A 23,352-nucleotide genomic window follows, 5' to 3' on the forward strand; every position below is an offset into this window, starting at 1 on the left:
TATAGCAATCCTGCTGGGCTCCTTTAAGCTGCACACATGCCATCCCTGCAGTAATCACCCTATAGCAATCCTGCTGGGCACCTTTCATCTGCACACATGCCATCCCTGCAGTGATCACCCTATAGCAATCCTGCTGGGCACCTATCATTTGCACTCATGTCATCCCTGTAGTGATCACCCTATAGCAATCCTGCTGGGCTCTTTTCATCTGCACACATGCCATCCCTGCAGTGATCACCCTATAGCAATCCTGCTGGGCACCTTTCATCTGCACACATGCCATCCCTACAGTGATCACCCTATAGCAATCCTGCTGGGCTCCTTTCATCTGCACACATGCCAACCCTGCAGTGATCACCCTATAGCAATCCTGCTGGGCACCTTTCATCTGCACACATGCCATCCCTACAGTGATCACCCTATAGCAATCCTGCTGGGCTCCTTTCATCTGCACACATGCCATCCCTGCAGTGATCACCCTATAGCAATCCTGCTGGGCTCCTTTCATCTGCACACATGCCAACCCTGCAGTGATCACCCTATAGCAATCCTGCTGGGCACCTTTCATCTGCACACATGCCATCCCTACAGTGATCACCCTATAGCAATCCTGCTGGGCTCCTTTCATCTGCACACATGCCATCCCTGCAGTGATCACCCTATAGCAATCCTGCTGGGCACCTTTCACCTGCACACATGCCATCCCTGCAGTGATCACCCTATAGCAATCCTGGTGGGCTCTTTTCATCTGCACACATGCCATCCCTGCAGTGATCACCCTATAGCAATCCTGCTGGGCACCTTTCATCTGCACACATGCCATCCCTGTAGTGATCACCCTATAGCAATCCTGCTGGGCACCTTTCATCTGCACACATGCCATCCCTGCAGTGATCACCCTATAGCAATCCTGCTGGGCACCTTTCATCTGCACACATGCCATCCCTGCAGTGATCACCCTATAGCAATCCTGCTGGGCACCTTTCATCTGCACACATGCCATCCCTGCAGTGATCACCCTATAGCAATCCTGCTGGGCACCTTTCATCTGCACACATGCCATCCCTGCAGTGATCACCCTATAGCAATCCTGCTGGGCACCTTTCATCTGCACACATGCCATCCCTGCAGGGATCACCCTATAGCAATCCTGCTGGGCACCTTTCATCTGCACACATGCCATCCCTGCAGTGATCACCCTATAGCAATCCTGCTGGGCTACTTTCATCTGCACACATGCCATCCCTGTAGTGATCACCCTATAGCAATCCTGCTGGGCTCTTTTCATCTGCACACATGCCATCCCTGTAGTGATCACCCTATAGCAATCCTGCTGGGCACCTTTCATCTGCACACATGCCATCCCTGCAGTAATAACCCTATAGCAATCCTGCTGGGCACCTTTCATCTGCACACATGCCATCCCTGCAGTGATCACCCTATAGCAATCCTGCTGGGCACCTTTCATCTGCACACATGCCATCCCTGCAGTAATAACCCTATAGCAATCCTGCTGGGCACCTTTCATCTGCACACATGCCATCCCTGCAGTAATAACCCTATAGCAATCCTGCTGGGCTCCTTTCATCTGCACACATGCCATCCCTGCAGTGATCACCCTATAGCAATCCTGCTGGGCACCTTTCATCTGCACACATGCCATCCCTGCAGTGATCACCCTATAGCAATCCTGCTGGGCACCTTTCATCTGCACACATGCCATCCCTGCAGTGATCACCCTATAGCAATCCTGCTGGGCACCTTTTATCTGCACACATGCCATCCCTGCAGGGATCACCCTATAGCAATCCTGCTGGGCACCTTTCATGTGCACACATGCCATCCCTGCAGTGATCACCCTATAGCAATCCTGCTGGGCTACTTTCATCTGCACACATGCCATCCCTGCAGTGATCACCCTATAGCAATCCTGCTGGGCACCTTTCATCTGCACACATGCCATCCCTGCAGTGATCACCCTATAGGAATCCTGCTGGGCTCTTTTCATCTGCACACATGCCATCCCTGTAGTGATCACCCTATAGCAATCCTGCTGGGCTCCTTTCATCTGCACACATGCCATCCCTGTAGTGATCACCATATAGCAATCCTGCTGGGCTCCTTTCATCTGCACACATGCCATCCCTATAGTGATCACCCTATAGCAATCCTGCTGGGCACCTTTCATCTGCACACATGCCATCCCTGTAGTGATCACCCTATAGCAATCCTGCTGGGCACCTTTCATCTGCACACATGCCATCCCTGCAGTGATCACCCTATAGCAATCCTGCTGGGCTCCTTTCATCTGCACACATGCCATCCCTATAGTGATCACCCTATAGCAATCCTGCTGGGCACCTTTCATCTGCACACATGCCATCCCTGTAGTGATCACCCTATAGCAATCCTGCTGGGCACCTTTCATCTGCACACATGCCATCCCTGCAGTGATCACCCTATAGCAATCCTGCTGGGCTCCTTTCATCTGCACACATGCCATCCCTACAGTAATCACCCTATAGCAATCCTGCTGGGCTCCTTTCATCTGCACACATGCCATTCCTGCAGTGATCACCCTATAGCAATCCTGCTGGACTCTTTTCATCTGCACACATGCCATCCCTGCAGTGATCACCCTATAGCAATCCTGCTGGGCACCTTTCATCTGCACACATGCCATCCCTGCAGTGATCACCCTATAGCAATCCTGCTGGGCACCTTTCATCTGCACACATGCCATCCCTGCAGTGATCACCATATAGCAATCCTGCTGGGCACCTTTCATCTGCACACATGCCATCCCTGCAGTGATCACCATATAGCAATCCTGCTGGGCTACTTTCATCTGCACACATGCCATCCCTGCAGTGATCACCCTATAGCAATCCTGCTGGGCACCTTTCATCTGCACACATGCCATCCCTGTAGTGATCACCCTATAGCAATCCTGCTGGGCTCCTTTCATCTGCACACATGCCATCCCTGCAGTGATCACCCTATAGCAATCCTGCTGGGCACCTTTCATCTGCACACATGCCATCCCTGCAGTGATCACCATATAGCAATCCTGCTGGGCTACTTTCATCTGCACACATGCCATCCCTGCAGTGATCACCCTATAGCAATCCTGCTGGGCTCCTTTCATCTGCACACATGCCATCCCTGCAGTGATCACCCTATAGCAATCCTGCTGGACACCTTTCATCTGCTCACATGCCATCCCTGCAGTGATCACCCTATAGCAATCCTGCTGGGCACCTTTCATCTGCACACATGCCATCCCTGCAGTGATCACCCTATAGCAATCCTGCTGGGCACCTTTCATCTGCACACATGCCATCCCTGCAGTGATCACCCTATAGCAATCCTGCTGGGCACCTTTCATCTGCACACATGCCATCCCTGCAGTGATCACCCTATAGCAATCCTGCTGGGCACCTTTCATCTGCACACATGCCATCCCTGCAGTGATCACCCTATAGCAATCCTGCTGAGCACCTCTTGACGGTGAGCTGTATAAACCTGTCCAATTGAGCTCCTCTTACAGCACATGCCAGTCCTCATGGCCACCTCCCTCTCATAAACACAGGTGCACATGCCTCCTCAATGGATACTTTATATATACACAATAAACAATTCATGCCAACCCTGCAAGGCTTTAATTTATATACACAGTGAGCAGCACATGTCAATCATATGCACACAATGAGCAGCATACATCAGCCCTCTTGGTCATCTCTTATATAAGCACAGGGAGCAGCACATGCCAGTCCTGCTGGGCACATCTTATATACACAAAGTGAGCAGCAGGTACCAACCTTGATGGGCACCTGTAATACACACACTGATTAGCACAATTGATCCCCGATGGGCAAGAGCCAGGACATACCAGCCCTGCTTGGCTCCACTCATCTATACTCATGCCATCCATGCAGGATTTCTTTCATTTATACTGTATATACAGTGAATAGCACTTTCCAGCCCTTTTGGGAATTTCTGATATAAATACACTGAGCAGGTCATGTCAACCCTGCTGGACACCTTTCATTTACTTGTGCTATATATGCAGTGCTTCGCTAATATGTACATCGTGAGCAACATTTGCCAAAGAAGCTGGGCACCTTCTATATACACACAGTGAGCAGCACGTACCATCCTTGCTGGGCACCTCTCATATACACACAGTGAGCAGCACGTACCATCCCTGCTGGGCACCTCTCATATACACACAGTGTGCAGCACGTACCATCCCTGCTGCTGGCACCTCTCATATACACACAGTGAGCAGCACGTACCATCCCTGCTGCTGGCACCTCTCATATACACACAGTGAGCAGCACGTACCATCCCTGCTGGGCACCTCTCATATACACACAGTGAGCAGCACGTACCATCCCTGCTGGGCACCTCTCATATACACACAGTGAGCAGCACGTACCATGCCTGCTGGGCACCTCTCATATACACACAGTGAGCAGCACGTACCATCCCTGCTGGGCACCTCTCATATACACACAGTGAGCAGCACGTACCATCCCTGCTGGGCACCTCTCATATACACACAGTGAGCAGCACGTACCATCCCTGCTGGGTATCTCTCATATACACACAGGGAGCAGCATGTACCATCCCTGCTGGGCACCTCTCATATACACACAGTGAGTAGCATGTACCATCCCTGCTGGTACCTCTCATATACACACAGTGAGTAGCATGTACCATCCCTGCTGGGCACCTCTCATATACACACAGTGTGTGAGCAGCACGTACCATCCCTGCTGGGCACCTCTCATATACACACAGTGAGCAGCACGTACCATCCCTGCTGGGCACCTCTCATATACACACAGTGTGTGAGCAGCATGTACCATCCCTGCTGGGTACCTCTCATATACACACAGTGAGCAGCACGTACCATCCCTGCTGGGTACCTCTCATATACACACAGTGAGCAGCACGTACCATCCCTGCTGGGCACCTCTCATATACACACAGTGAGCAGCACGTACCATCCCTGGTGGGCACCTCTCATACACACACAGTGAGCAGCACGTACCATCCCTACTGGGCACCTCTCATATACACACAGTGAGCAGCACGTACCATCCCTGCTGGGTACCTCTCATATACACACAGTGAGCAGCACGTACCATCTCTGCTGGGTATCTCATATACACACAGTGAGCAGCACGTACCATCCCTGCTGGGCACCTCTCATATACACACAGTGAGTAGCACGTACCATCCCTGCTGGCACCTCTCATATACACACAGTGAGCAGCACGTACCATCCCTGCTGGGTACCTCTCATATACACACAGTGAGCAGCACGTACCATCCCTGCTGGGTATCTCATATACACACAGTGAGCAGCACGTACCATCCCTGCTGGGCACCTCTCATATACACACAGTGAGTAGCACGTACCATCCCTGCTGGCACCTCTCATATACACACAGTGAGCAGCACATACCATCCCTGCTGGCACCTCTCATATACACACAGTGAGCAGCACGTACCATCCCTGCTGGGCACCTCTCATATACACACAGTGAGCAGCACGTACCATCCCTGCTGGGTATCTCATATACACACAGTGAGCAGCACGTACCATCCCTGCTGGGCACCTCTCATATACACACAGTGAGCAGCACGTACCATCCCTGCTGGGCACCTCTCATATACACACAGTGAGCAGCACGTACCATCCCTGCTGGGTACCTCTCATATACACACAGTGAGCAGCACGTACCATCCCTGCTGGGTATCTCATATACACACAGTGAGCAGCACGTACCATCCCTGCTGGTACCTCTCATATACACACAGTGTCAGTGAGCAGCACGTACCATCCCTGCTGGTACCTCTCATATACACACAGTGTCAGTGAGCAGCATGTACATGTTTTCATTTATGACACAGTGACACATTCTATAGTTTTTAAAATGTGTATTTCTGGGGCTTTTCCTCCTCCTGCTATCACAAACACTATTGGCTAATACAATGTACTTTCTATATCCTTTCAAACTTAGGCTTTAAACCAATTGGAAGGCTCCTCTATACAGACTTTTTTTTATTCAACCAACTTTATTAACAATACAATAATACAGAAGATATTTCCTAAGGGATAATGTTAGACATTGCTTAATTTATAATGACTAAACTCTGAGGGACACCAAACATGACAGGTACACCCTGAGGGACACCAAACATGACAGGTACACCCTGAGGGACACCAAACATGAGAGGTACACCCTGAGGGACACTAAACATGACAGATACACCCTGAGGGACACTAAACATGACAGGTACACCCTGAGGGACAATAAACATGACAGGTACACCCTGAGGGACACCAAACATGACAGGTACACCCTGAGGGACACCAAACATGACAGGTACACCCTGAGGGACACTAAACATGACAGATACACCCTGAGGGACACTAAACATGACAGATACACCCTGAGGGACACTAAACATGACAGGTACACCCTGAGGGACACTAAACATGACAGATACACCCTGAGGGACACTAAACATGACAGGTACACCCTGAGGGACACTAAACATGACAGGTACACCCTGAGGGACACCAAACATGACAGGTACACCCGGAGGGACACCAAACATGACAGGTACACCCTGAGGGACACCAAACATGACAGATACACCCTGAGGGACACTAAACATGACAGATACACCCTGAGGGACACTAAACATGACAGGTACACCCTGAGGGACACTAAACATGACAGGTACACCCTGAGGGACAGCAAACATGACAGGTACACCCTGAGGGACACTAAACATGACAGGTACACCCTGAGGGACACCAAACATGACAGGTACACCCTGAGGGACACTAAACATGACAGATACACCCTGAGGGACACTAAACATGACAGATATACCCTGAGGGACACCAAACATGACAGATACACCCTGAGGGACACTAAACATGACAGGTACACCCTGAGGGACACTAAACATGACAGGTACACCCTGAGGGACACCAAACATGACAGGTACACCCTGAGGGACACTAAATATGACAGGTACACCCTGAGGGACACTAAACATGACAGGTACACCCTGAGGGACACTAAACATGACAGATACACCCTGAGGGACACCAAACATGACAGGTACACCCTGAGGGACACTAAACATGACAGGTACACCCTGAGGGACACCAAACATGACAGGTACACCCTGAGGGACACTAAACATGACAGGTACACCCTGAGGGACACCAAACATGACAGATACACCCTGAGGGACACTAAATATGACAGGTACACCCTGAGGGACACTAAACATGACAGGTACACCCTGAGGGACACCAAACATGACAGGTACACCCTGAGGGACACTAAACATGACAGGTACACCCTGAGGGACACTAAACATGACAGATACACCCTGAGGGACACCAAACATGACAGGTACACCCTGAGGGACACTAAACATGTAAGGGTAACACTTAGGGAAACTAGGACAGGATAACACTATGTGGGACACTAAAAAATGGCAGGACAACATTTTAAGGGAAACTATGACAGGAAAGCACACACTCTGAGGGATAACACTGAGGAAATAGCAATGTTGATACCAAAAAGGGGAGCCTCAAGTGAAAGCCTAAATCAGCAAGGTAAATGTACAAAGCTAAAATGAGAAGAAAACTACCTCTCCCCATTTGCAACACACAATATTCTCTTAATTCCTATCTTAAAATAATTTGATATATTTCTGGGTATGGGTTTATAAATTATTTAGTGGCAATTGCTTAACAATGGTTTATCTGAGGTTTGTTTAGAGATAATGGGATAATAGAGTCACATATAGAGACAGAAAAACATTTATTCTCCCTGTAAATTGTTTAACAAATGTAAATAAAACAGCATTGGAGTATGCATGTACTATTTATTTTGCCTGCTTTTGCTGTAAAATACCTCTGAAATGTGTACTTGTTTTAGTCCCCCCAGAGACCAGTATGAGTAAACTGACCCTGAAACATGCTACACGGTTCTTGCATAGATCAGAACAAAAGCTCATTTATATTTGTCACTAACTGGCTACAGTAAAAAAAAAAAAAAAAAAAAAGCCAGACATGAGCTCCAGCAGACATTTCAAGAAGTGTGTCCCTGAACTGCTCTTAATTGTTAAGTTGTGCTAACAAAATGCAGTGCTTAAAATGGCATTAAACCATTTAGCTTTTGTGTAGAAATATGCTTTGTTCCACATTCCCTGGGAGACCAAAAAGCAGATTCTGTAACCAACATTTGCCGCAAATCAAATCATTGGTTTAGGCTATTTGCAGCATTTTGAAACCCAGATGACCGACTTTTAATTTCTGGCCAGATTTTTAAATAAAAACAAGAGGCGCTTAACGTCCGTTCAAATGTGGGCATACTACAAAATGATGTAACAGATATTGTTTACTGTCCCTTTAAAGGGATGTGACAGTAAATAAATTTGAGCTATAACTATGTTTTGAAGATGCAAGTGTAAAGTTTTAGTTTATGTAAAGAATTTAAGTTTTGATAAAATAATGCTATTTCATTAGTAAGTCTTTGGCATTAACAGTTATTAGTGGCCTATTTACATTTGATTGTGTGCCCCCCCCCCCACCCATATATGATTATTGGAGGTGCAAATATCGCAAATTTATAACTGATGACATCTTTAAGGGTTGAGAGTACTACAATATTTTGTTGTTTGGTTGCACAATTTGTGCAACATTACATACAAATTTGTGTTATTCCAAATAATTGTATTTATATTTTATCAATATCTTTGTATAGGGCTGGATAAAATTGTGTTGCTTTATAAATAAAAATATTAATAATAATGTAATGTCACATGACATATTAGTATATCAGGGTAATTTGATGTTTCTATTCAAATTCACATATAATTTTTTCCTATATATACAGCAATCACATTTTAAATTATTGACAATTTTAATTCTGTTATTTTCTTTAAAGTTGTGTAGCAGAGACCATTTAAATGTGCAATTTTCTTATAAAATGCAACTGTCGCTTTAAATAATCTTTTCTGCATAGAGAGATCTTTCGTCAGCAGAGCTGAAAACAAAGGGGTGCATTGTGGGTAAGCTATGCTAATGAATGCCTCTAGCTAGCCACACCCATTATGCTTTCAGTGTGTGCAGAGAGGGAGACAGCTTTGTTTCATTTTCAGCAGCACTGTGTTTTTTTTTTTTCTTTGTCATTTTATTTATGCAAAGTTATATTTCTCTGTAAGTCAATGCTTAGCTGACACACATTACTGGCAAATGTGAAGCCATATCATTTGCATATGTTCACCCAGCATGCATTGCACGCCAGGCTGTTAGCTTCACACACTGCTGGGGCTTGTTAGATCACACACTGCAGCTGCAGGGCCTGATTCAGGAACAACACTTCTCTTACTGTAAATTTTAGTTCTGTGTTCTAAAGATTTTGTGATCAACACTGTTTTTTTTTTTTAAATGTAAATGTTCTAACAAAATATTGTCTTTTGTTTTCATTGTTTTTGTAGATAAACCATGAATCTAGATGCAGAGAGAGAGAAAATCCAGAAAGAGATTGAGGAACTGGAGAGAAGTTTGGGATCTAATGTTGCAACTATAGAGGTTGCAGTGTCTGACTGTAGCCTGGATACTGATGATGGTAAGTGACAAAATTTTTAACCCTTTCCACCAAAGAGTTTTGCAATGTACTGTTTCAGTTCTTTTTGGTTTACAAGAGGTAAATCTAGACTTATGCAGTTTCCTAGACCAGATTCAACTTCCTTCACCTTAGTGCTAAACATTTCAAGTCATAAAATATCCATTAAGTGACATCTCAGCTTTCTTTTAAATATAATGAAAACTGGTGTAGTATTTAGAATTATATTTATTTTAGTTCATTTCAGTTGTTTTGCATGTCCCTAACTTAAAGTTAAGGTAAAGTGAATCAGTCTGCTATGAAAAAATCAATATAGCATTCAAAATTAATAGGATGTTCATTCATCATTTCTTATATTTTTGTATTGTACCTTAGTTATCTTGTTTAATGTGCTGCGATTTCGCTTAGAACAAATCAACCCGTCTTTTTTTTTCTTTTTTTTCTAAACAACGATCACGTTGTTTATACAGCCAATTGATTTTCTGGCCGTTAGGCGGCCGTCAACTGACGTCAGAAGGTGATGCTTAATGGTGCGCATGCGCGAATATTTATACTTCCTCCTTGAAAGCGAGCGCGTTTTCGTGTAAATCTCCACCGCATCGGATCGCATACTGCAACAAGTTTGTTACATTTTGTGCGCATGCGCGGTTAAAAGAGGATCGATGTGCACGAGCGTAGTTCTGACGTATAGAGCGGGTGGGACCGCTCTATACGTCTATGTATAGCAAACACGGAAATGCTGGATGGGAGGAGATTAGGATAGCAAGCAATAGTAACATAAAGGTTGGTAAATACGTTAAAAAATAAACATATCGACTACGTTGTACGTTAGAAAAGCAAAATACAGATCAATTTGTTTACCTTCACTTTAATACATACACACACACACACACACACACACACACACACACACACACACATATATATATATATATATATATATATATATATATATATATATATATATATACACCCAGCCCAAAGGGAAAAAAAATTCTCATCTGAAGCTGTATATGTGTGTGTATATATATATATATATATATATATATATATATAAATAAAAATATTGTTTTTGTGGAGAGTCGGCCACTTGTATAAGCTAAACAGAGAAAATTTTGTTTACATTTTTAAGGTGCTAAATCGGCACCCTTGGTGCAGACCCTTTAAAAGTATACGTAGTAAATTACAGCAAGAGATGGATGCCACAAAAGGCATATGATAAGCCCATTTGTCAAAGCCAGGGAATAAAGCAGCAATTAAAGAGGTAAATAACTTCACCTCAGCAACTGTATATTCACCTCAGCAACTGTATATTTACCTCAGCAACTGAGGTGAAGTTATATAACAGCGACTTGACCTGATATGTGTACTTTTTACCGCTGATTACTTATGCTTGGTATTATAGGTGCCCTTGTTATGAGGACCGGTCGTTTTTTACTATATATAAAGTGTGCCACGGCAAAAAAAAGGTTGCAAATCACTGGTCTAGAGGACTTTTCCATCCCGTGATGGCATCTTTATATGGCTCATAATGGTACCTCTTTAACCCCTTAGTGACCAGAACATTTTTCAATTTTCTTACCCTTAAGGACCAGGGCTATTTTTACATTTTTGCAGTGTTTGTGTTTAGCTGTAATTTTCCTCTTACTCATTTACTGTACCCACACATATTATATACTGTTTTTCTCGCCATTAAATGGACTTTCTAAAGATACCATAATTTTTATCATATCATATAATTCCCCCCCCCCATAAAGCTCTCTAACCCTCCGCCCCTCTACCCATTTTGCCCCCCCAAAAAATGCCTTTTTATTTATTTTTTTATTTATAAATAAAACTTTTCTGTAGTGTAGCTGCTCCCCCTCCCAGATCCCTTGCCCAACATTTAATTCCCACCTCCCTCTCCATCCTTCACAATTTACATCGCCCCCCCCACACACGCTACCACGACTGCGCGCGCACTGGCAGAGTCCAGGGACAGGAAGCAACCATCGATGGGCCGCCCACCCGCCTCCCAGCAGTAGCTCCCACCCACCAATGATCGGCACTATCGATGGCCGATGCAGAGAGGGCCACAGAGTGGCTCTCTCTGCATTGGATGCTTAAAAAAGGGTATTGCAGGATGCCTCAATATTGAGGCATCACTGCAATATCCTGAGAGCTGCTGGAAGCGATCGCAATCGCTCCCAGCGCTTAATTAGACCAAGGACGTACCAGGGACGTCCATTGTCGCTAACTGGCAGTTTTTGGTACATCCTTCTTCATTAAGGGGTTAATTGCTGCTTTAGTCTTATTAATACATTTTTAAATTTTTTTGTATTATTCAAAAAGAGTGCTGTATTTCCTGGCTTTGAAAAATGGGCTTATCATATCCATTTTGTGGCATCTATCTCTTGCTGTCATTTATTACATATATATCTATTGAAGAAAGGTCGCTGATCCAGAAAAACAAATCAACCCAGGTTAGCATTAAAGAGACTAATAAAAGTCCAGAGTATAATATTATTGTCCCGGTCATAAATCCAGCATATCATAGGTTTATTATTGTAATCCACTTGTGTAGTAAATGAAAGCGTTAATGCAAGCCCACTACTATGCCAAATTCAACGCACACAGGTATGTATACACTTTGTTATTGTTTCACATGCAAGTATATGTAGACTTGATTCTTATTTCACATGCATACGTCAAGATAATAAAGACATTTCCATTTGAATTTATCTCCAATAAAGCAGTCTTTGCTTATAAACTTGTGTATAGCCACCGTATATCAGCAGTAATTGCTTAAATCATACCTGTTGGGATGGGCGGTCATAGTGTGGTTAGGTTTTACCTGCTCACTTCCAATAATAACGTTGGTTGATCAATAGATCCGGAACAAATCTTGGATTTGATTTCTGTATTTTTCTCCACCGTTAGTTGGAAGGCTCTTTAAGAGCCACGCACGCCTTCTGTATTCCAGTGTCAGGTAAGAGACATATATTGATATAATGCAGAGAATAGTCGCAGCAGTGTTCAGCTGAGTACACCTCTGCCAAACAGATACGCAGCTACGCGCGTTTCACCTGTGCTCATTACAGGCTTCATCCGGCTGTGTTCATACAGTAATCAAATCCAAGTTTTGTTCCGGATCTATTGATCAACCAACGTTATTATTGGAAGTGAGCAGGTAAAACCTATCAAAAAAAGCTATCAAGTTTATAAGCAAAGACTGCTTTATTGGAGATAAATTCAAATGGAAATGTCTTTATTATCTTGACGTATGCACGTGAAATAAGAATCAAGTCTACATATACTTGCATGTGAAACAATAAAAAAGTGTATACATACCTGTGTGAGTTGAATTTGGCATAGTAGTGGGCCTGCATTAACGCTTTCATTTACTACACAAGTGGATTATAAAAATAGCACTTGTGTGCAATGCTAAATTCTGGTAGCGGAATTCAGCCCGCCAGAGGCGAGCTGTGGTGTACAGGGGCGCATATGTGCGCCCCTGTCCACCGCAGCTTGAGATAAATCGACCCCAAAGTGTCCACAACTCAAAAGAGCCCTGCATAGGGGAGAAAAACAGAGTTTCCTGCAACTTTACCTAATTCAGGGTTTGTGATTTTTTTTTTTTTTTTTTTTTTTTTTTTTAAGGAAAAATATCATTATTTGAGTGTAATAATGCACACAGTTTTGTGCCTTTAAAGTTTTTAAAAAAATCCTATGTAAGCGTTAAACACAGAAATAAAATACACTGTACTGTGAGTCGTTTGTATGTCTCAAACAAGATTTTGTGACTGCTTGGAAAGGCTGCTATACTGCTGGGTTATCAGACAAGCTGGTTTTCTGACCTGTAATAGATGTAGGCATTTTTCTATACTTATCTAATGGTTTCTGTACCCTCTGTGATGAAATAATTTTGAACACTTTTTTTTTTGTTCACCATAACAGAAATCAGTTATCTAGCGATAATCTTCTATTAACATTTTAACATGAGATTTGAACTGATGACAATATATTCAATGGAAAGTTCAATAGAATATTCAAACTTTCTATTGAATATATTGTCATCAGTTCTGATCTGATGTTAAAATGTTAATAGAAGATTAGTGAAATCCCAGATGTACCGGGAATATAATGTGATACTACGATTCCTCAATAAGTTGTAATTGTTGTCAAAGTTTGTAAAATAGCGTATTTTTATTTATAAAAAGCTATTTAGAATTGAACTACTCCATACATAACAGATAGAAGCCATAGATATTGCTCATGTTATAAATTGATGTATTTAACGTTAACTCTTGAGATTCCATATTAAATGAGATATACTGAATTTATAGACATTTATCTTTTGTCAGTGACATTTAGATTGGAAGCCTTTTCTGTTGTGAAATGTGAACAGGTAAATTTATTCACACTTACTGACATGTTCAATTATACCTTATTGGTCTATTTTGACACTTCCTGACAGAATGGGATAGTCATTGATTATAGCCCTGATGTAAGCTGGGCTCAGCACACCTGTGGACGGGTGTGGCTTGAAAAAGGCAGGCAGGGCTAGAGACTATAAATATGTTTGTGTACACTTCTAGGCTATACAACTTGTTCCATAAATTGTTTGTTTTACTTTTATGCTCTTGATAAAGTCTTTTTTAGCCAAAACGCGTTGAGCTGTATTTTAAATAAACCTGAAGCTGCATCTGAAGACACCATTGTTATGTTTTTAATAAAACGCTGATTTTAACTGAAATCTTGTGAGTATAACCTGTTTGTGCGCCTACCACACTGTTTCAAACTTGCCACACTATTGTGAGCCTTTTATCTTGGAGGTAAAAGAAGTCAGGTTAACTCAGAGGACGTGAGCAGCTTGGATCCCCTGGGGGTGACACAGTGCCGCCATATTCGATATTTCTTTTATCAAGAATCGTTATCCTATCCCTTTGATCACTGAAATATATGATTCGCTCCAAAATGCTTGTTACTTTACAAAGTTGGACCTACGTTAAGCGTACAATCTCATTCGTATCTTTCTGGGACATGAGTGGAAGACTGCCTTCAACACAAGATCAGGGCATTACGAATACCTTGTAATGCCCCTGCTGTCTTCCAAGCATTTTTTTAATGATGTCTTCCTTGACCGCCTTAATCGCACTGTCATTGTCTATTTGGAGGACATCCTCATATTCTCCTCCACCCTTGAGGAGCATCATGAGCATGTAAAACAGGTACTTCTTCGCCTCAGAAACAATTCTCTGGTAGCCAAACTGGAGAAATGTGAGTTTGATCAAATTCAGATCCAGTTCCTTGGCTATGTCATCTCGAATGAAGGTTTTGCTATGGATCCTACAAAGCTAACCGCAGTTCGGGAATGGCCACAACCCGCCTCTTTAAAGGAACTACAGAGATTCTTGGGGTTCTCCAACTGTTATCGCAAGTTCATAAAGAACTTCTCCCAAATCTTTGCTCCACACACTGAGCTGACTAAACGAAACAGAGACTGCAGGAATTGGCCTCCTGTAGCTGTGGATGCTTTCTCTCATTTAAAAAAAGTATTCTGTTCTGCTCTTGTGCTCCGTCATCCTGATCCTGACCTGCAGTTCACTTTAGAGGTTGATGCCTCAGAGATAGGAGCTGGTGCAGTTTTAACCCAAAGGGACCCTTTAACCTCCAAGTTGCACCCGGTAGCCTTTTTTCACTAAACGTTTCACTCCTGCATAAAGGAATTATGATGTGGGCAATCGTGAACTGTTAGCCATTAAGATGGCTCTGACTGAATGGCGTCGTTGGCTATAGGGTACCCCAACCCTATTCAGATTCTCACTGCCCACAAAAATCTAACGTACCTAGAGACTGCTCATCGACTCAATCCTCGACAGGCCAGGTGGGCCCTATTCTTTTCTTGTTTTAACTTTATTGTCTCTTGCCTTCCTGGGACCAAGAATAAAAAGGCTGATGCCCTTTCTCATCAGTTTCCTCAGTCTAGTGACTCCTCTGAAGCTCCAATCGAACACATCATACCCCCCTTCTGTGTAGTTGCTCAGCTCAACACCTCTATTCTTCATAGACTGCAACAAGCACAGTCAAGAAAACCTTCTGAAGTCCCTGCGACTCCTGAGATCCTTTATTTTCCTCCAAACCTTCGCTCTCTTGTATTATCCTGGGCTCATGACAGCAAGCTGTCAGGTCATCCTGGTTTGACAAGAACCTTTAAACTCCTTTCCCAACATGTGTGGTGGCCTACCATGAAATCAGACTCTCAGGATTATGTCAAAGCTTGTCAGACTTGTGCTGTTAATAAGACTCCCTGTTCCCTACCACATGGCCTACTTCAACCGTTGTCCATACCTAAACAACCATGGACACACACAGCTATGGGTTTTGTTGTAGACCTTCCTCCTTCTGACCATCATACAGTTATATGGGTGGTGGTGGATCGGTTCTCCAAACTTGCTCATTTTGTACCTCTAACGAAGTTACCAACAGTCCAAGAATTGTCCACTCTTTTTCTGTTACACGTGGTACGATCACATGGTATACCCATAAATATCGTCTCTGACAGAGGACCTCAATTTATTTCTAACTTTTGGAGAAGCTTTTGCAAATTGCTTGGAACCACTGTTTCTTTGTCCTCTGGTTATCACCCCTAGACTAACGGGTAGACGGAGAGAACCAATCAGGATTTGGAAGCTTATCTCAGAGCATATGCCAATTCACAGCACACTAATTTGTCTGGGTTGTTAGCCCTAGCTGAACTTGCAAAGAACACTCATTGGCATTCTTCTCTACAATGCTCCCCGTTCCAGGCCGCAGCTGGTTATCAACTTCGTGTTTTTCCTCTTTCTGCTCAATCCACAGGAGTCCCTGCTGCAGAGTGTCGCTTCACTGACCTCACTACCCATTGACAACGAATACGCTCTCAATTACACTCAACCACCTCTAGATATAAGAGGTTGGCAGATCATCATCGAGCCAGTATTCTAGCCTTAGTTGCAGGTGATCGTGTCTGGGTCTCTACCCGACACATCTGCTTACGTCAACCTTGTCACAAATTGGGACCTTGGTATATTGGTCCTTATAAAGTCCTCAAAAGACTTTCTCCTGTTGCCTACAGAGTGGCCTTGCCTAAGACCTTGCACATTCACCCAGTCTTTCACAACTCCTTGCTCAAACCCCACGTCACAAATAGGTATACTCGACTCAGACGTCCTCCTCCTCCACTCCTGATTCATGGTGAACCAGAGTATGAGGTTGCCAAGATCTTGGATTCCAGAATCAGACATAGGCTGCTCCAATACCTCATACACTGGAAGGGATACTCTGTGGCGGAGCGTTCCTGGGTTCCTGCCCGTAATGTGCATGCTCCATCTTTGGTCTCCAAGTTCCATGCTGCTCACCCTTCAAAGCCGACTCTGGTTCCCGTAGGGAACCCTTGAGTGGGGGGCTATGTCACGCCGCTCCCTTGCACCGCCCTGGCTGTTGCTGCTTTGGCTGTTGCCAGGGACAACGCGGTTGCTGTGAGCGTGCGGCTATGACGTCATCGCTGCAGTCTCTTCCCCTCTGAAGCCAGATCCTTTGAGCTCCTTGGCGCAAATCGTGCCTATGTAAGTACCTGCATAACTTACATTCACAGCCCAAGTATCGGTGTTACTGAGTGTGCTCCTAGGTGCTTTATTACTTGTATTGCTGAACTCTGCCTGTCTGACTACTCTGCCTGTTTAACCCTTGAATTGCTGGATTGCCTTATCATTGCCGGACTCTGCCTGTCTGACTACTCTGCCTTGTTTACCCCTGAACTGCTAAACTGTAGGACTATCTTTTGTTGCTGACCTCTGCCTGTTCCTGACCACTCTATCCCTGAACTGCTATACTACTGGATTGCCTTTCTGTTGCCGTGAAGGACTACCCTGTCTACTGGGAGTACTGCTTACCTCATTTTCTACACTCACTTTGTTCTGGGATATTTTCTTATCCTTCCGCCTTGACGCCGGGATAAGAAGACTACTGGCCAAGTTTGATAGGAAAATATCCCACAAGCATTACATCCCCTCCGTGAAAAAAATCACATACCTCACATGTTTGAGGTCTTACAAGGTGAGCAAGTTTGTTGCATTTCAAAACACATCACCTTTGTGTGTACAAATTACTCTATTGGTTGCTTTTTTTCTTTTTCTTCTCTCCCTTTCTATCAGCGCTGTTCCTGCCTAAACTACTGCCAAAGATTCCCCCCATATCCACTGACGAAGCCCAACACACCCAGCGGGTGAAACGCGCATCGGCATTGGACAAGCCGACACGGTACATGTGGTCAGTGTGAACGCCACTGAACGGATACACAACAAGCATCGCATTCAGGAAAAGTTTGGATGTTCCTGGGAAACCACTGATGTTTATACTGTACGCATCAGCTTGAGGACTATACAAGAGACAGGTCGTATGTTGTCATAATTTGGCCTGAACAATAGGCAAATTGATGTTCGATCTGGATATCGTTACCCTGCAGAGAGGGTAGAAACAGAAGTCACTCTATACATAAGAGTTTGATATCTTTATCTATCGCTCATGGCATACTAACATTATGCATAACTGATTTGCAATTCCTCACTTTGCACTACGTTTGTCATCTTTTCATGACTTTTTTCCATCTCATGCATATATGACCTAATGCTAAGGATCTCTGCAGTGACTTTTAAAATAATACGCTACTACCTGCTCATTACTAATCCCTGCTGAGCAAATTTCACCTTTGCTTTTTTGATGCTTTGCTTGCTTATCTACAGACAGATGTAAATATTTTGAGGCACATTATCATTAACTACTTAGATCCCATCACTATACCTGCCCGGCATTAAGCCTTATCTAATAAGGTGCCGTACGCAGCAGGGTGTAGTAGTTTGATAATTGTTCCCCACTAATATATCTCAGCAATACCATGTATGTACATTACCATGCTTTTGCTCTAACCTGTACTATATATACCTGTATTATATCTTGAGGTACACAGTCAGAAACTACTTCGTTCCCATTTCGATATCTGCCCGGCAGTTTGCCTTACATCCTAAAGGTGCCGTTTGCAGTAGGGAGTAGCAGTCTGACTATTGTTTCCCAAGAAACATATTGCACTTATAGTGTAGTGAGTACAATGAGATATTCATGTCTAACATATATAGACGTAACGTTTTTTACTAGTATATCCGGTTCATGCTTGAACACTCACCCCTGACCGGTCAGGTTTGTTAATCATTTTTATGTTTTTGATATATACACTACTTGGTCACTTGTGTATTTACCCATTGCTAAGAATATTTCTGAGACAACTTTGTCTTGGGAATTCCTGTGCCAGAGATTGATCTCTCTTGAAGCCATTACAGCTTCTATTTTGGATACACCTTACTATATTTTGTAGAGCCATACTAGTATTTATTTTGGAACTATATGGTTTTTTTCTACTAGCTCCTAGCAGTTGCGTCCCCTCCGTATCTTTTCCTCTATTTTTCAATATATATATATATGTACCAAAAAACATTTTTTATATATATTTATTAATGGATAAATAAAACATTCTGCAATGTGAAGAACATTGGAATGTGACAGTCATATTTTATCGGGTAAGCGCAGATGGGAATATGCAATCATGTTTGCATGCGAGTTTGGTGTTTTATTTTCCACTTTTTGACTTCTATGGGGGAATACTTGAACGCGAATACAATATTCTTACTTCGACTTTTTGCGCTCATTAGGTCAGTGCTCGAACGTAAACAGTTTACTTTCAACTCATAAAACGAGCGTAAAAAGCTTCTAGCGCAATTAAGGCTCGAGCAGGAGCGTTAATTAGCACTCCACTTGTAATCTGGCCGTTTGTGTTTAGTTCTTTTTGCTTTTGGGTAACAATTGTGCTAGTCTCACATTATTTGGAAGCCAAAATACAAATTCTTTAACCAAGGTTTTCTTAAAAATATTACACATTTCCTAGGCCAGCTATTGATATTGGTTACAAAATTAATTTTTCTAGTTGTCAAAGTCCCTGGCTATAACGGAACAGAAAAGTGGCAATAATGAAAGTTGTCCTGAAGTTGTAGCAGCACATTATTCATAGAAAATGATAGTGTAGGGCAAATTTTAACCCCTTAGCGTAACTAAGGGTTTAAAGCCCTGAAGCGTAAGTGCTGAGCTTGCCTGTTTTGTTATTTTGTAGGGGGGATTCCTGCTGTGGATTTTTGGTAGTTCCCCTCCCTCCCTTTTTTGTCTTTGTGATGTGGCAATTGTTTCTGGGTCCTCCTTAAGAGGCTTAACAGTTGTCCTAGGCGGGAAGAGGATTACTCAAACTACTTCAGTAAGTCCGAGGACAGTAATTTGTGCTTCACAGGTTTCAACATGCCGTGTGACTCGTTGATCCTGGACCTACTGGTTTGGAGTACTTCAGGTTTTGCACCTCAACTTAAAGGGACATGAAACCCACATTTTTTCTTTCATGATTTAGAAAGAGAATGCATTTTTAAACATCTTTCTAATTTACTTCTATTATCAAATTTGTTTTATTCTCTTGATATTCTTTGCTGAAAAGCATATCTATATAGGCTCAGTAGCTGCTGATTGGTTCCTGCACATAGAAGCCTCATGTGATTGGCTCACCCATGTGCATTGCTTTTTCTTCAAATAAGGATATCTAAAAAAATTAAGCAAAATAAATAATAGAAGTAAATTGTAATGTTTTTTAAATTTGTATTCTCTATCTGAATCATGAAAGAAAGATTTTGGGTTTAGTGGCCCTTTAAGCAGGTGGTCAGGACCATAGCTGCTGGCTGTAAGGAGGTTGAGTGGCAGCTATTACAGTCAGGGTGATGTCACCAGGCTCATAGTTTGGGGGTACTCAGGGAGTTCTCGGAACATCGCAAACCAGTCAATCTCATCTTGTTGAGTTGTAACTGAGCTCTGCCTTTTGTCAGCAGTTTTGGGCCTTTTCCATCTCTTTTGCATGGGTTTTTAAATACTTAGGCCTCGAATGACGCCACCTGCCGGAGTATTTATTTAGTTATTACTGGTTTTCCGTTGCTTGTCAATAAATGCGACCCATGGGTCCTTCATCCACTTCTTGTGTTAGTGTGTTTATTCTAGTTAAAGTGATGGTAAACGACCACTAATTTATATCATATGTATGCATTTACTTTCAGTTTTATATGATAATCGCATCATTTATTCCTTTAAAATAATCTTTGTTTCATTCAAAATAATGTAATTTATTACCAGTCCATCAACAGCTTTCCCTCCGCCCACTTTGTATCTCTATTATTCTATTATGTGACGTTCTTGGTGGGTTGAACTATTTACACGTCACATATTTAGGCGGTGGTAAGATGAGTTACTGACAGCACAGTTACAGATCACAGATCAATTCTCGCTCCGGTGTACTTCTTACAAAGCGCATGCTCATGTGATTCACTGTTTACTTCATCTGACTGCACGGATCAATTGAGTGAGCTCTCATTTTCCTCTTTTACAATACGGTTAAAATCTAATTTGTAAGGTTTCCTTCTGCTCCAATCTGGAACTTTCGGGCTTTCTTCCAAATAAACACTGAATTGTAACAGTATCTGCGATTCAGTGTTTACAACAGTGTCACTATGTTACACCCCCTGCCATTACCACGCATGTGCAAAAAATACATTATATATTAGCAGCCTTCTAATTGCCAAACAACATTTTCAAAGCTATGCATGTCTGCTGTTACTGAAAAAAGGGCCCCACAGAGAAGCTTTTATAACCATTTGTCTTATGACTGCAGTAGTTGTGTGTAAATAATTTCAGTGTGAAACCCAAAGTTTTTTTTATATGATAGTATTTGGCAGCCAAATAGTGACATCAAATATACCAAAATGGACCTAGATCAATACCTTTTAGTTGTGTGTGTGTGTGTGTGTATATATATATATATATATATATATATATATATATATATATATATATATATATATATATATATATATATATATATATATATATATATATATATATATATATATAATGTGTGTGTATGTATGTGTGTGTGCATATATATTCCTACTGGGAATTTCAGAGAAAAACTTGCCCAAAGTAATAGAGAACGTTTAGCATTTTTACTATCACTTCATTTAAATAAGAAATAGAACCTTTGTTTTTTTTTCTTATTTATCCTATGAAAAATATATATACACACATATATATATATATATATATATATATATATATATATATATATATATATATATATATATATATATATACATATACATACACATATATATATATATATATATATATATATAATATGTGTGTGTATGTATATATATATATATATGTGTATATATATTTTTCATAGGATAAATAAGAAAAAAAAACAAAGGTTCTATTTCTTATTTAAATGAAGTGATAGTAAAAATGCTAAACGTTCTCTATTACTTTGGGCAAGTTTTTCTCTGAAATTCCCAGTAGTAAAGGGGTTAAACACTTTTTCTCTTGTTAAGTGTATCCAGTCCACGGATCATCCATTACTTATGGGATATTCTCCTTCCCAACAGGAAGTTGCAAGAGATCACCCATAGCAGAGTTGCTATATAGCCCCTCCCCTAACTGCCATATCCAGTCATTCTCTTCTCAACATAGGAGGTCCGCGAGAGGAGTGGTGTTTTATACTTAATTTATTTCTTCAATCAAAAGTTTGTTATTTTTAAATGGCACCTGAGTGTGCTGTTTTTCTCTCAGGCAGTATTTGGAAGAAGAATCTGCCAGCGTTTTTCTATGATCTTAGCAGAAGTAACTAAGATCCACTGGCTGTTTTCTCACACATTCTGAGGAGTGAGGTAAACTTCAGATGGGGGACAGCGTGCGGGTTTTCCTGCAAATGAGGTATGTGCAGTAAAATATTTTTCTAAGGAATGGAATTGACTAAGAAAATGCTGCTATTACCAAGCTAATGTAAGTAAAGCCTTAATGCAGTGAAAGCGACTGTTAGCAGGCTTATTAATGTATGTGCAGTAAAACTATTTTCTAAGGAATGGTATTGACTAAGAAAATGCTGCTGCTATCAAATTAATATAAGTAAAGCCTTAATGCAGTGAAAGCGACTGTTAGCAGGCTTATTAATGTATGTGCAGTAAAGTAATTTTCTAAGGAATGGAATTGACTATGAAAATGCTGCTGATACTGAAATAATCTAATTTAAGCCTTAATGCAGGGAAAGCAAGACAGGCTTATTAATAGAGATACATACTCTTTAAAAGAAGGTTGCTTTAAAAAACGTTTGCTGGCATGTTTAATCGTTTTTTTGAGGTACATTGGTGATAAGGTTTATTGGGGCATAATTTTTCCACATGGCTGGCTTAATTTCTGCATAGCAACAGTTAACCGAGGTTTCCCACTGTTGTAATATGAGTGGGAGGGATCTAATTTAGAGCTTTTTTGCACAGTTAAATTTACAAAATGAATCATCCAGATTCCCTTAGCAGTCCTTTGAATACTACAGGACATCTCTAAAGGGCTAGAAAGACTTCCAAAATCGTTTATAGGGAAGGTAATCCACAGCTCAGCTGTGGCAGTTTTATTGTACCTGTTAAAAAACGTCTATGTCGTTTTTTTGATCTGTTTTTTTGCATTAAGGGGTTAATCATCCATTTGCAAGTGGGTGCAATGCTCTGTGAACTTATTACATATACTGTAAAAA

The 23,352-nt window shown here is 42.1% G+C and overlaps 1 protein-coding gene across 1 annotated transcript in view; it reads left to right on the forward strand.

The window, feature by feature from the left end:
* The first annotated feature begins 9,315 nt into the window (after positions 1 to 9,315).
* Positions 9,316 to 23,352, forward strand: part of SNAPC4 (small nuclear RNA activating complex polypeptide 4) — a 221,792-nt gene continuing 207,755 nt past the window's right edge. Inside the window, exons 1-2 of the mRNA XM_053695908.1 lie at positions 9,316 to 9,438; positions 9,547 to 9,677. Of these exons, the coding sequence (XP_053551883.1) occupies positions 9,554 to 9,677 (124 nt within the window). The 5' untranslated portion in view covers positions 9,316 to 9,438; positions 9,547 to 9,553. The remainder of the gene's footprint in view (positions 9,439 to 9,546; positions 9,678 to 23,352) is intronic.

Source organism: Bombina bombina, chromosome 12 (assembly GCF_027579735.1).
Source record: "Bombina bombina isolate aBomBom1 chromosome 12, aBomBom1.pri, whole genome shotgun sequence".
NCBI classification, from domain to species: Eukaryota; Metazoa; Chordata; class Amphibia; order Anura; family Bombinatoridae; genus Bombina; species Bombina bombina.